The sequence below is a fragment of the Onychostoma macrolepis genome, chromosome 19, assembly GCF_012432095.1.
Source record: "Onychostoma macrolepis isolate SWU-2019 chromosome 19, ASM1243209v1, whole genome shotgun sequence".
Lineage (NCBI taxonomy): Eukaryota > Metazoa > Chordata > Actinopteri > Cypriniformes > Cyprinidae > Onychostoma > Onychostoma macrolepis.
The window spans coordinates 8,924,908-8,940,804 of NC_081173.1; the positions used below are offsets into that span (position 1 = coordinate 8,924,908).

The 15,897-nt window shown below is 37.3% G+C and overlaps 1 protein-coding gene across 1 annotated transcript in view; it reads left to right on the plus strand.

Moving 5' to 3' along the window:
- Positions 1–2,654: 2,654 nt before the first annotated feature.
- Positions 2,655–15,897, plus strand: part of lpcat1 (lysophosphatidylcholine acyltransferase 1) — a 28,632-nt gene continuing 15,389 nt past the window's right edge. Inside the window, exons 1-2 of the mRNA XM_058752863.1 lie at positions 2,655–3,104; positions 14,139–14,278. Of these exons, the coding sequence (XP_058608846.1) occupies positions 2,985–3,104; positions 14,139–14,278 (260 nt within the window). The 5' untranslated portion in view covers positions 2,655–2,984. The remainder of the gene's footprint in view (positions 3,105–14,138; positions 14,279–15,897) is intronic.

The window sequence follows — 15,897 nt, forward strand, 5'->3', positions numbered from 1 at the left end:
CCGCCGACGTGGAAGGCTGTTTGTTTTTTGCAAATCCCATCCCAGACACAAGCAGCGGCAGGGGTGAATGAATAGAGACCATAATGTGTGCTGTCAGCTCCTTGACTGTTTCTCAAAGAAGATCTGAGATTCACTTGAATGGTGTGCTGGACATTTAAAAATCAGAGTTTCTAATAAAGTTTGACATCCTCATCTGAAAAGATGCTTGAAGATTTTGAGAATTATTCACATCTGTTTCATATATTTTCATATATGTGACCCTAGACCACAAAACCAGTCATAAGGTTCAACCATGGGGCAGTCGTGGCCTAATGGTTAGAGAGTCAGACTTGTAACCCAAAGGTCATGGGTTAAAGTCTCGGGGCCGGCAGGGATTGTCGGTGGGAGAGTGTACAGTGCTCTCTTTCACCCTCAATACCACGACTGAGGTGAGACCCTTGAGCAAGGCATTGAACCCCCAACTGCTCCCCGGGTGCCGCAGCAGTATGGCTGCCCACTGATCACAAATTCCGAGAATTACCATACTTAGCCACACTTCACTTTTTTTGATAATATACATAATCTGAAAGCTGAATACATAAGCTTTCTATTGATGTATGGTTTGTTTGGAACAATATTTGGCCGAGATACAACTATTTGAAAATCTGGAATCTGAGGGTGCAAAAAAAAAAAAAAAAAGCCTTTAAAGTTGTCCAAATGAAGTTCTTAGCAATCACATTAATAATCAAAAATTAAGTTTTGATATATTTATGGTTAGAAATTTACAAAATATCTTCATAGAACAGGATCTTTACTTAATATCCTAATTATTTTTGGCATAAAATAAAAATCGATAATTTTGACCCATACAGTGGCAATGGTTATTGCTATAAATATATCTGTGATACTTATGACTGGTTTTTCCAGGGTCACATATGTTTTATTTTTATATTTGTCACACTGAATTAAAATGGAATATTAGTGAATAGGAAATTATTGGATCATCTTCATGCTTTATAGGTTTTTTTTTAACCTTTTGTTAAAAGTTAACCTACTTTTGTTAAATCACAATTTAAGATGAAACTCTGAATGCAGTTTGCACTGATAATTAAAATATAAAAATAACATCTATAATTCACAGAGATGCCACAGTTTCTGACCAATGGAATTCTTGGTCAAAAGCTTAATTGAGTGGACTTTCTTTTTCTTTTTTTGTGAGTGCAATGTTTTCAGTACTTTGGCTGTTGCTCTGGAAAGGTTTTCTTAAAGTTATGATGAAAGTCCAAACATTCTTCCAGAAACATTAATATAATGTTTATTTGGTATTTTTCAGTTATTTGGTCTTTAATAATATTCTCAAAGCGTCAGCACAAAAACTATATTGTTCAAGGAACCTTTTTTATGTTTTTCATGTTATGTTTATGTTTGTCTAACATTTTAAAACTGTTACTACTCGTTTCAGAATGATCAGAGAACGTTCAAAAGTAACGTTGTTTGCAAAATGACCAAATTAAACCAAGAACATTTAGAAATAATGTTTTCATATGTTAATGGGAACGTTAAAAAAATGTTCTTAGAGCGTACCTTTTTTTTAGGTGGGTACTTATTAAAAATATTAATTTAGAGTGATTTGCTAATGAATAATGCACACCTAATTATAAATTGGTTTGTTATTGCAAGCAAGTTTTTAAGGAATATTTAGCTGATGAAATGTCAGAGTCAGAGAAAAGCATAAAATTATTTAGAAAAATACGTATTGGACTTTTTTCCGTAACAATAAATAAGTAAATAAATAAATAAATAATAACGCCCTGACATTGCCTGGTCTTTCATGATTTCGTGCTGTTCGTCGTTTGCACAGAAGAGGGCGATGCTGCACTGCTGAGAGTTCAGGCGTCTTGACTCAAACGATACATCTTTACCTAAAGCCTTTTACTGTTCAATCTTATCTTATTGTGAATCTATAAAGGCTGTTATGTGAACCAGTATTCTCAGAATTTCATATACAATTTTTGAAAGGGAGCACAATGAATGCAAACTGGTTTGAAAATGTGCATATAGCCTAAGGAAAACTGAGAATTTTCCATTTTGATTTCATGCCGACTTTAAATGGTACATCTAGGCAGAGTTAAATAATCGGATTCTTACTTAAAGTCTTTATGTGAGTAGTGTTTCCTAGCACTGAATACAGGAATGCTCACCATTCACAACACCTGTCAGCTGTGGCCTGCTGTGGAAAGTTATGTTTACAAAATCCCAGCAGGTTAAGCACGTGCGCTGCGCACATTAATAGACATGTAAGCGATTCCCCAGCCAATAGAACCGGAAATAAACAGCTTTTCTGACACTGCTGTCAAAAACAACAACAGTTCTCAGTTGTTTTTACATGTTTGTCTAAGCCATTGGTCTCAAACTCAATTCCTGGAGGGCCACAGCTCTACACAGTTCAGCTCCAAATCACACCTGCTTGGAAGTTTCTAGTAATCCTGAATACCTTGATTAGGTGGATCAGGTGTGTTTGATTAGGGTTGGAGCTAAACTGTGTTGAGCTATGGCCCTCCAGGAATTGAGTTTGAGACCAATGGACTAAGCTGTTTTGTCAGTCAACAACAGACTAAATATACAACAAATAGCCTAATGGTTTGAATTAGCCTACTTAACCTTTTTTTTTTTTTTAAACAAATAAATTCTTAAATTAATCACATTTATTCCATAGCATTACATCCAGTGCTCAGTTAGGTTATAATACACCTCTGATGTGATGTCAGAAACCTGCGTTGATCACGCATGCGCACAATGAAAACGCGCAAGATGCTGATCGCTCGGTAATCAGGAGCGGACAGCGTCAAAAGCGAAGCCAAACACCGCTAGCTCAAAACCGACTGGGAGCGTATTTAAGACCAGGGAATTTGAGAAGTTTTTTAGTGAATAAGAGGAGCACCGCGTGGACGCCTTTACTGGGGACTTTTGCTTCTTTTCTAAAGATATACGTTTACTCTTTCAGTATGAGGTTCCCTAACAGAAAACTACACACGGCGGTGGATGGAGAAGACGCGGGCGTTTCTGCACACTTCAGAAATCCTTTCGTACACGAGTTGGGATTTACTCCTCTGCAGAAACTCAAGGTACAGTAACTTCACCGCTGCGTTTAGTTTCCCTCTTTGCAGAACACATGGAAGAGTGAAACATTTAGCAGAAGTTATTGTTGCTGTTTCACGTTACAGCATATTAGAGACACGTCGTGCGTCATCTGCCAAAAATATGCAGAAAATCGTCTGTAAAACAGCAGCTTCAAATCTTTGAGCAGGTGTAGACGGTTTGATTTTAGTAGTAGTAGTAGTAGTTGTTGCATCACGTCCTAGGACAGCATACACCTGTTTGTTTGTTTTTACATTTTTGAAATCTAGGCTATTAAGGTCAAAAGCACCGGCTAATGTTTGGAGTGTGACACCAATTCGAAGTGAACTGAAAAGCATCTGAGTGTCGTTTGTTTAAAATGCAGATGTATAGACTCATTTTGTCATTTATTTTAAAGACTGTTCAAATGCATTTTAAGTTGTGTTGTTGTTCTGGTATTAAAGGCCTAAGTCGTTACTGGAAATGATTATGACACCCACTGGCTATAGTAAGTTTGGGTCTGTAACAAGGTTAGAAATTGACAAGGGATCAGGGAACTAAAATGAAATATAAAAATACAATTAAATAAACATCTTTTATAATCTAAATGCCATGCAGAGCAGTCTAAGATTAGCTGTGGTGTGTTTATCTTTTTTTTTGTGAGTTTAACTAAATGGCGCAAAACCTTCTTTCATTGGTATCCTGATGTCATGTACATGAAAAACATTATTTCCTGGCAGTTCATTGCACTGTTACATCGTGGTCCTGGAAAACCTGGAAATGTCAGGCAATTTTTTTTTTTTTTTTTTTTCAGTCTGGGAAAAATCATGGACATGATTACAATCTTGAAAGGGCACGGGAAAGCAATTTCTTCTGCTATAAATTATTCGTATTCAATCATTTATTTATTATTATAGTTTTAGTCATCAAAAATGAAGTTTTGGAAAATTAATGGAAATTTGGAAACCTGAATTGCAGATTAGTGATAAAATCAGTTTGTATTTGATGCACACTAGCATTCTGGCATAGAAGAACTGGAGAATTTCTCCTAAAGCAGCTGTGTTTGCAACTGTATGGCTCAACTGAAGCATGATTATGGGATGTGTATCCATCCAGTTCCATGAGTGATTAGTGAAGGGCTTGTTGATGTCTTGTGTTTTTAGTAAGTCGTTTTAAACTTTTGAGATCATTCAGATCAATGTTTTTCAAAGTTTATAGGAAACTTGTAATATATGTGGGCTGCAACATTTCACCACTTTCCAAAACTTGAGATGCCACTCCTTTTCCCTCAAATGTCACTCACAGGAGATATATAAGAAGGCTGAGTTTCCAAGTCATGCTCTCCCTGTTTAACTCATTTCAATCTTCTCGGCCCTTCCTGCTGTTTGTGGGAAATGGAAAGCAAAGACATCAGTTTCTAACAGGCAGGAAATCCACAAGAGCCACTGATCTGATAATAGTTCTACTTATTCTCACATTTCAGCAGGTAGAGAAACCCTTCTAGAGGACCGTATGGTCACTTTTTATAAATCGGACAAAGTCAGATAATTGTTTACTAGGAAACAGACAAGGGTCTATTTTATTATTATTATTATTTTTGCCTCCATTAGCCTACTGCTATTTTCTAATGTAGAGTTCTTACACAACAGCAGTTTGAAAGGTCTAAGATAGGCTGTGATGATTCACCTGATTTCCATATGCATCAGATTCCAAGATAAATGGCCCTTTGTGGTATTATGCAAGAGCTTTTTAATATACTCAGGCCTGCGGGTTACATTCTAAACACTATGAAAAAGCACAACGTTCTCTATTTATAGCATTTGAACCTATTTTCTGCATTGGAAATCCTAAGAAATGGGTGATTTCTTTTTCTTTGCCAGCTCTTGTAAATAGGAGGGCAGTTCTTAAAGGAACAGTTCACCCAAAGAAAAAAAATCTTAAAATTAACTAGCCCTCAGGCCATCCAAGATGTAGACGAGTTTGTTTCTTCATCAAAACATAAAAGGAGAAATTTAGCATTGCATCACTTGCTCGGCAATGGATACTCTGCAGTGAATGGGTGCCGTCAGAATGAAAGTCCAAACAGGTGATTAAAAACATCAGTAATCCACATGACTCCAGTCCATCAGTTAACATCTTCTGAAATGAAAAGTGGTGCATTCATAAGAAACGATTCCATCAAGGCTTTTTAACCTGAAACTGACACTTCTGGCCAAAATACGAGTCCTTAATCCAACACTTCCTCCAGTGAAAAAGTCCATCCCCTGTTGTCCACTCCCATCAAAATCCAGCGACATAATTGTTTAGAACTGGGTCATTCCGTCAAAATTGCAGAAAATTATTCTGGCTATCATCACTATACATGTTTATCTTTCTCAGAAAAAATATTTGCAAAATCAAAAATTTGAGTAGGGGACCTCTGGCTCAGTTGACACGGAATGACCCAACGGTTTTCACTTATAAAGGGTGCTTGATCTGTGCAGATTTCTCTCCTGAATCAGACGAGATGACTTTATCCAATACTGCTTTTTCCAGAGATGGAGAACTCTGGATTTTAGCTGGAAGTAATGGTTTGAAGTTAAAAACACATTGATAGATTTGTTTCTTACAAATACACAGCTTTTCTCTTCACACGATGTTAACTGATAGACTGGAGTGGTGTGGATTATGATGTTTTTATCCGCTGTTTGGACTCCCATTGGTAAACGAATAATGTCATGCTAAATTTCTCCAAATCTGTTCAGATGAAGAAACAAACAAATTTACATTTTGATTAACTTGAAGGTGAGTAAATCTTAAGCAAATTTTCATTTTTGGGTGAACTATTTCTTTAAGACTTCCATTCTAGAGATCTCTTGGCACTAAAATGTCATCAGCCTTGCTTGCCGTCAAGTGGCAAGCTGGCAAGATCAATGAAGACCAATAGAGAGATCATGAGTAGGCTTGGAAATTCCTGCCTCAAAGCCAAACATTTGCATTAAAGCCTCATCACGGAAAACCACTCTTGCTCACTCGGGTTTCTGTTGTTCTTCATGACATGTACTTCATGTACATGTCACAACAAGAGTCCCTTTAGTGTGTTTTTTACTGTTACGTAACATCTTTGAGAAACTATGGCCAAAGCAAGCAGAATTCCTCAAATTCTCTGTACTGTAACTGCTCTCCAGGCGATGAGCAGTAACACGAGTGCAGTCACGTCATGCTGTCTGGAGGCACTGTAAGTCTTGGTGTGTTCCCTGTAGTGAGCATAGAGCTTATGTTGTTAGAGATCACGATTAATGGTGATCCGAAGGGAATGTGGAGCGAGCAAGAGCTGGAGGATCTCCTCAGCTGTACACGGCTGTGAAGTGCTCTCAGCGAGAATTGCTCTTAGCTGATGCTCACTAGTAGATTTACAAGAGTCATTTGCCTTGTAAACATGCATGATTGAGATGACATGGCAAACTGTGTATCTTATAAATGTCCCAGACTGATCCAACAGCTTCCTGCTGTCTTCTCTCTACACACTCTTTGATTGGTTTAGTGTTACTGTATACACAGCAGATTTGGATTCTGGCTTCATTAAATGATCATCTGGTATCCGTTGAGCTTTGTTTTGGAATATCCACAATGCTCAGGCCCTAAATCTTGTCTTCAGCATACATTTTCATATTATCTATATTGTAGTCTGACATGTTGGGTTGACATGAATGTGGATGATCAAGTTTGAGCATACGTTAAGTATTCTGTACCTTGCAAAGTCTCACAACAGTTAATTTGGCTGTGCTTCGATCAAAATGAATTTGTTCTCAGCATTCATTACACCAGAAAGAAGATAAATTTAGACTACTGTATATGTGTGTGTTTCTCTGATGTGAATTAATAACGGTTCTTTGTCATTTATGTAAGATATCAGGAAGATATCTTAAAGAAATTAATACTGTGTTCCGCAAGGACACATTAAATTGATCAGTTGGTCATGAAAAATTAGTCACTAAAGTGACAGTAAAGACATTTAAGGTGTTAAAATATTTCCATTTCAAATTTATGCTTTTCTTTTAAACTTTTTTTTTTATTCATTAAAGAACTCTGAAAAAATCTATCACAGTTTACACAAATGTTTTCAAAATTGATACTAATAAATGTTTCTTGAGCAGCAAATCAGCATAATAGAATGATTTCTGAAGGATCATGTGACACTGAAGACTGGAGTAATGATGCTGAAAATTCAGCTTTGCATCACGCATTGTTTTGAGGTCATTTTAAATTATAGTAACATAGCCCAGTCTTTAGCTTTCGAATATTTTTGAAAATGGGTATGAGAGTTTGTTTTTCCCTCCTATTTGGCTCCCTATCTGTTTTTGGAATCAGCACCCCAACATTTGTAAGAATCAAATATTGGATTTCATTCAGCAAGTATGGTGCTGGGTGGTGTAATTTTATAATATTATTGTTTTACTATATTAATTATGATCCTATACAGTGGAGATCAAAATTAGAGAACAAACTATAATTTCCTAAATTTCAAGGTCACTGCTTAGCTTGAAGTTATCCTTACAGAAGTAGAAGAGCAGTTTTTTTTTTTTTTTTTTTAAGCATATTTCAAAAATCATTGGATTCTGAAGCACCGTATTAGAAACGTGACAGATATTTGGACAAAAACCTTAAACAAAATTAGAGAACACTTACAGATACCTCCAAGTTATTATTGTTAATCTGGCACCCAGTGCTAATTTCCTTAATTATCTGACAAACTCTATTTAACTGGCAGCATTCCTCTAATCCGAGATTGCAAGATGGCGGGCCGCTCTAAGGTGACGGAAAACCTGCGGCAGGAGGTTATCCAGATGAAGGCCAAAGGGATGACCCTTTCAGCCACTGCAAGAGAAGTTGGTCGTTCCAAATCTGTGATTTCTTGAATATTGCAGCTTTACAATGACATTAATTCATTCAAGTCCCCCAAAAAGGCTGGTCAGCCACCTAAGACTAAAATGCATGAGAAAACAGGATAATGCAGAAACTCTCAATGAGGAATCGGTTCAACACTGCAGCTGGAATTGCTCGCCAGTTCAGTGTTGTGCAGGGTAAGGATCTGTCTCAGCATATTTAAAGGGATAGTTCTGAAAATTCTGTCATTTAACGACTCACCCTCATGTCGTTCCAAACCTGTAAGACCTTCGTTCATCTTCGGAACACAAATAAAGATTTTTGATGCATTCCGAGAGCTCTCTGACCCTCCATAGATGGCAAGGATCCTAACACGATCAAGGCTCAGAAACCTAGGAAGAACATCGTTAAAATAATCCATGTGACATCAGTGGTTCAACTGTAATTTTACGAAGAGTATCACATACGTAAACAAACGTAAACTTGCGAAGATACGCTATTTACGCTTTGATCTGAACGTAAACGACGTATTTGTGTACATACGTTGTTTACTTATGTGATGCTCTCCAAAATGACGCTATAGGGTGATGCAGAGGAGACGAATTGTTGAATAAAGTCGGTATTTTTGTTTTCTTTGTGCACAAAGTATTCTAGTAGCTTCTAGGGCTGCAGCGATTAGTCGACATCGATTATGAAAATACGTCAATTAGCATGGAATGCGTCACGCCCATTGCACGAGCCTGCAGTTATCCCTACTTAAGACTGTTTTTCTGCCATGTCGAACACAAGACTGTAGAGCAGAAGGTAAAGGCTAGTATGGCAACATCTGAAGATCCACTGGAGCTGCCGTCAGTGCCGTGGGTGCGATTGCGCAAGCTCAACGCGCTCTCTGCACTCGCTAACAAAGCATTTAAAGGCATTGTTAGTTGTTTAACTGTGTGATGGATTGGACAAGCCTCGACTGGGCTCATTTATTTAAACACGGGCTGTCAACTGTGATCAAACTTCCTGGTGTTATGACTCCATTTTTGATTCTGTTGCTCTAGTGTCCTGAATGCGGTTGTGACTTCAGCTGTTCATTCATACAGATATTCAAGCAGCTGTTTTAATCTGCTGAATAAATAAAACATTTCAAGTCTCTCATCTGTAAGCAACTGCTGTCAGTCTCGAACAGTAACTGTGATTGCAGCCTTAATGTGCATTTCTATTGATTGCACTGTATCACTGCTCTTTCTTTTTTGTTTAAATTAATTTTACTTTTTTTCTCTTTTTAAGTTTATTTTTCTTTTTAATCTTTTTTTGTAAAGTATTAACGTTTGAATAAAATATTAAAATTAATAGCAGAAATTACTGTTATTTACTGAGTTTAAAGAATTTGTCAACCGATTAGAAAAGAAGTAGATTAATTAAAATATTAAATAGATTAGTCGACTAATTGAGAAAAATAATCGACAGATTAGTCGACAAAAAAAAAAAAAATCATTAGCTGCAGCCCTAGTAGCTTCGTAAAATTACAGTCGAACCACTGTCACATGGATTATTTTAACAGTCTCCTTGCGATTATTTCTGAGCCTTGATCGTGTTAGGATCCTTGCTGTCTATGGGAGAGTCAGAGAGCTCTCGGAATGCATCAAAAATATCTTAATTTGTGTTCTGAAGATGAACGAAGGTCTTACAGGTTTGGAACGACATGAGGATGAGTAATTAATGACAGAATTTTCATTTTTGGGTGAACTATCCCTTTAAGAAAAGTCGGACTGAAAGTGCACTCTGTAGTGACCAGACCTCTCATCAGCAGAAAGAATCAAAAGGCTAGGCTCACCTTTGCTGAGGAGTATGTTGTGTGAACAAAGTTCACTTTAGAAAACGAGTTTAATTCATTTGGGTCTAATGGGAAACATTGTTCGGCGTCAAACTGAGGAAAGACTGAACCACAAGTGCGTAAAGACATCAGTGAAAGGTGGAGGAGGAAGTGTCATGCTTTGCGTGATGTTTTGTGCAGCAGGAGTTGTTTATCAGAACGACCTTCAGCAACATGCCGTTCCTTCCCCACAAGCATCTTCCAATCAACCTGCAATTTTCATGCAGGACAATGCCTCCTGCCACACAGCAAAACGGGTAAAGCAGTTCCTTGCACTGAAACACTGAAATAATGAAATGGCAAGCCCAGAGTCCTGATCTAAACCCAACTGAAAAGCTCTAGAAAATTCTTGGCGACAAAGTTATGGCTAAGTAAGAAACGCACTACAGTCACCGAACTGTGGAAGAGACTAGAAGAAGAGTGGACCAAGATCACACCTGTGCAGTCTGAGAAACTAGTGATGTCCTGCAGCCGCACATGTGCTGAAGTCATTCAAAGCAAGGGACTCTACACTTCCTACTAATTTCTGACAGCTGTAACCCTCCAAAATTTTAGTTGTAATCTTTTGTGCTACAGTGGTTACTGTTCTCTAATTTTGATCAGTTTTTTCCACAAAACAAAGCTTTTTGTTGAAATGCCTTGGATATTTTGTAACGTAGTGTACCTACAGCTAATATTCCTTCAAATTTTGAATGAAGATTTACAATATTTCAGAAAAAATCAAGTATTCGTAAATTGTTCTCTAATTTTGATCTCCACTGTAAATGCAGCCTTGGTTATTACTACAGTAATGAAATTTACATGGTACACACACCCTAACATGCACATTAAAAAAACAAACTATACTTAAGCTTTTAAGGGTAGTCTCAGGGCAGTAAGAAACCTCTCAGAACACCATGGAAAAGCCATATCAGACTCTTGCATGGGCTACGTTGTGACTCCAAGTAGCTCTTAACCCCACTCAAAGAGACCAGCACCATCCTCCTGCTCTTTTTTACAGCACTACTAAAAGATTCAGCTGCAGGTTCGGCTAAAGAAGCTCCTTCTTAACCCGCACATCCCCCTCATCCTCCCTCAGGCTGAAGCAGATGGAGACTATGCATGAGGGGGAGGCTGTTAATGGGACCCCATAGGCTGGGATCAAGGCTGCACCTCTCACTCCCGGGACATTATACAGTGTGTTGGGGTGGGGAAAGGTCAAGACGGGTTATAATTATTGTTCTCAGCAAATGATTTTAGCTCCTCCTTTGCTCAAAAAGCATGAGAGGTGTTTGGTTTTTTTTTTTTTTTTTTTTTAAATCTCGCTGGGAATAAGTGCTTTTGTATGTAGCCTTTCACTCATAATACATTTTACACTAGCGTTACCCCTCCTTCTAGCTCTCTCTCTCGCTCCCTCCCTTTCCCAAGAGAGCCATCGCCTCAGCCTCTAGATCAGTTTAATCTTTCTGTCAGGGCAGAGCACAGGTGTTGACAGCGTCTGTAGATAAATAAATAAACACTAAACAGGCCACACATCTCCACCCACAGTTCATCTCCTCCTAATGGAGCCATCGGGTGAGCCCATCCACATTTAATCACCGCACTCCGAGAGACGCTCCGCTCCAGCTCTGATCTCACGGCGACAGCCTTAACCAGTGGTGTTCTAGGTGACAGCTAGTAAATTTAACAAGACTGCGTGTCAATCCAGTCAAATGAGTCATTTGTGAATGAGAAACTTGGAGGACTAACCTTTTTCTAGGCTCAACAAATGGAGCATTGGATAAGAAATTTGTGTTATGACTCTCAGTCGATTTTTCTTGGAAATTGGAAGCACATACTCTTAGGGAGATTAAATATTCATTAACCATTCTGGGCTTTAATGTGAGCTCATTCCATTCGTCTGCTTTGTCGTTGGTTCTTGTGACAAACTAGCTGCAAATCTCCATTAGCCTTTTGCTGGGATCAACAAAGTTTAACCCTTATTGTTGTTGCTGTAAGCGTTAACACAATTGGTTTTTACATATCCAGACTGCTAATTTAGCCCTCAATTTAATTATGTATGATGTGTTTTCAGATCTAGAGGTTGGTTGAACCTTTGCACCAATGATCTGTAAGAAGAATTTAAGATCTTATTTGTTCAGTATGTTTATTTTTGAAGTAAAGCAAACAACATGAGAAAAATGCTCTTATTCCCAGAATCATAAAACTGATTCCCAGAAAAACAGTTTAGCCGCCTTGTTTGGGATCTGAAAGGCCTCAAGGGCAAGGTTTGGCTGGCAAAAATAGTTTGCAGTATCAATGAAACTGGTTTGTTTTCTTATTTCAAGTAATTTAAAAAGGATAACATAAAATAAGACCTGTTCTTTATTAAAAGGTTTCATTGTCTTTGTAACCCCAGATATACTTGAGGCGAATGAGACGGTATGCTTGAGGCAAATTATCCTCAATCTGAAGTCGCATTAATAATGGAGGATAATGATTTTCTAAGAAGGGCACAACTGTTTTGTGGTTAACGGTGTTAAAGCTTCAATAATATCTACCTGCTTTTTTTTTTTTTTTTTTAATTAGGTCAGAGGAACATAAGAGAATTTAAATGGAAAATAATTCAGTATTCCTAATAATAATAATAATAATAATAATAATAATATATATATATATATATATATATATATTATTATTTTTTTTTACATAAACATTACAGTCTCTGGGATCCCAAATGTTGCATGAAATCAACAGAAAATTAGGGTTGAGTCACAATGTTCAGCTTAACAGTGTCAGCTGAAGTCTGTACTGTAGATGTAAACCATTGATGGGAACATGAGATATTTGTGGCCAAGAGGTCATCAGAGATACGCTGATGCAAACCTGATCTTTCCCCTTCGAAGATTTATCACATGAGTAACTGGTGTACAATTGAGACATGTCTGGTATACTGGAGTTGCATGTGATTAAATTAAGAAATTGCGGAAATTCTGAATGGAATTTGAATTAACCATATATTTAGCAGGATAAAACTGTTACAATATAATGCTTTCATGTAAAGTCCATATCAGATACCGAGAGCACCCTTTCTTCTGCTTTTTAAAAACTCTCTCTTATAGGGTGAAAAAAAGAAGAATCTTAACATCAGTTGTTTTTTTTGTTTTTTTTTCTTCTATTCCTTTCCTGTTCCCTCTTATGTGATCTTGTTTTTCCTGAGTTGCCTATAGATGCATGACATGTGACGTCCTTGCGCTCTGAACTAAGAGAGCCATCAACTCAGTCACGAATGGCTAGCTGTATCTAATTCTGACACTGCTAAAGCATAATTGGATTTTGTTATTTTGTAGAAACCAGAGGCGTTATTACTAAGTGTAAACTGCCTAAATATTTCTGTGCTATTTATAAAATGTCTGTACGCACACGTTTCTATATTTTTTGAAATGCAAGATTATATTGGGGCCCTATGATGTACAGTGGGTACGGAAAGTATTCAGACCCCCTTAAATTTTTCACTATTTGTTATATTGCAGCCATTTGCTAAAATCGTTTGTTCATTTTTTTTTTTTTTCCTCAAGGTACACACAGCACCCCATATTGACAGAAAAACACAGAATTGTTGACATTTTTGCAGATTTATTAAAGAGTTTTTTTTTTTTTTTTTTGGATGAATTCGGTTTTAACTTTTCTGGATTGTTTTGTATGATAGAATACAAATTTATTAAAACTGCAGAAATCAAATGAATTGACACACAATCTCAGTATGACCAAAGTCTGAATCAAATCGTTCTTGTGATCATTTATACATTTTCACTATTTGCAAAGTCATAGGAATTTATTAGGCAAGTCAAATCCTTGGAATTTATGATTAAGTCTGTTCATACATGCATTTTATAAGTGAAGCCCCAGGGTTCCTAATTCTTCATAGTCTGCTTTGAAGTAAACTTTAAATCATTCACTATAAAGATATTTCAAACTTTTAGTCATAAAACTGAAATCTTGATACTCTTTCTCTCAAGTATTTCAAACACTAAGCTTTTAATGTAGCCATTACATCAAAAGTCTTTTATTTAAATCTTGATGGTTCTGCTTAGAGCCGAATGAGAGTTTGGATCTATTGCCCTGTCTTTCTGTCTTTGAGTATTGCACAGCATAGCAAAATATAAAGTGGTCTCACTGCATATTTTTGTTTCCCTTCTATCTCTTTCTGTAAATGAACCTCACATGCGTTCTGTTCTCCAGCCCCACGGCATTGCTATACTGGCAAGTTCTCGCAATACTGGCAAGTTCTGAAAATATTTGGGATTTTAACCTCTGGTTACCTCTAACACACTCTTTCTCTCTCTCTCTCTCATAGATGGCAGTGATGACTGTGACGCTGTTCCCTGTCCGTCTGCTCTTTGCTGCGTTCATGATGTTGCTGGCCTGGCCCTTTGCATTCGTGGCTACTGTTGGCCATTCTGAGGATGCAGTTGAACCTCTATCCTGGTGGAGGTGGTGAGTGACACATCAGAAATGTTAATCAGATGTGAGAGTTCAGGAACATTTATGCTGCCACTGTATTTCTGCTCTTAGCCTGATGAGATTACGCCAGTCAGACTGCAGTTTGCAGCAATAAAGTAATTGAAAGACATTCATTTTCAGTTCAAGATTTGAGGCAACATGAGCTATAAGTGAACACTGCATATAAGTAGCCAATGTGAGTGCAGACACTTGCGTGATCAGCTTCCTGATACAGTTTGAAACTGCAATCAAGGTGCATCAACAGCTACTAGCAAGAAAGGTGTACATTAATGACAGAATTTATTTTTGGGTGAAACATTTTAATCACTCACCCTCAGTTACTCACCTGTAAGACCTTTTGTTCAGCTTTCTGATCCTGCATAGACGGCAATGGAACTACCACATTCTCTACGAGAAAACAAAAATAACTATTTTATGCAACATTTTATTCAATGTGTCATGCTGCTCTCGTGAATGGCGGAGGACGGTGACACGGAAGAGAATAATTAACAATGGACAATATGTCCTTACTACCTTTCTGGGCCTTTAACATGTCAGTTGTGTTGCTGTCTATGGAGGATCAGAAAGCTCTCGGATTTCATCAAAAATATCTTAATTTGTGTTCTGAATATGAAAAAATGTCTTACGGGTTTGGAATGATATGATGAGTAATTAATAATGACATAACTTTAATTTTTGGGTGAACTATCCCTTTAAGATCATTATCTGTGTGCACATTATTATGGGAACTAGGTATTGGCAGATATTTCACAAAACCGCTTGTTTCAGATTCTTGATTCAGTTAGATTACTATTACATTGATTTATTTGAATATATACATGTGTGTGTGTGTAAAGTAAATCACAATTTTTCTTGAACACAATCTCTTAAAAAATACAGGGGAACCCTGTCAATAGGTATATTACTACATCATTAAAGGTTAAAATTAATAGTCCAAATTTATTTTTAGATATTATGAACACTTAAATAAAATCTCACATCATACGTCAACTTTTAATGATATAATTATACTCCAATTCATTTTTAAAATAAACTTTTATAAAACTGTTTTCATGACCGATTCATTCAAGTGCTCATCTTTAGTTAATTTTTCTAGCTAAATGTCGAGTTATGGACATTTCCTCAGGTAATATGTTTGTGACCATTTACAAAGCTGTTTCATTGATATCTTTTTGTGGTTGAAACTGAGCAATTACATGAGACATTTCAGTAAGTTGTACTGTTACTTTCAGCTAGAGGTCGACCGATTAATCCGCAAAACCGATGAATCGGCACCGATAGTTGTGGCAATCAACTATCGGTGCCGATTAATCCACAAAACCGATGAATCGGTCGACCTCTAGCTGAAAGTAACAGTTTCCGCTGGCATTATACAGTACGAGAGCGGCCTCTAGAGGCGGAAATCACTGACAGCACGTGTTTATTTTGACACGTGACACTGCGCGCTGCACAGAGCGGGAAACTCCAGACACGCATTTTAAATGCAGCCGACAGAAAAGCCTGCCGCGGAACAGAGCGCCATTCACATGGTTTTCTATTAAATTACATTATATTCTCCCAAATCGTTGTGAATGTACATAATGACTTCACCC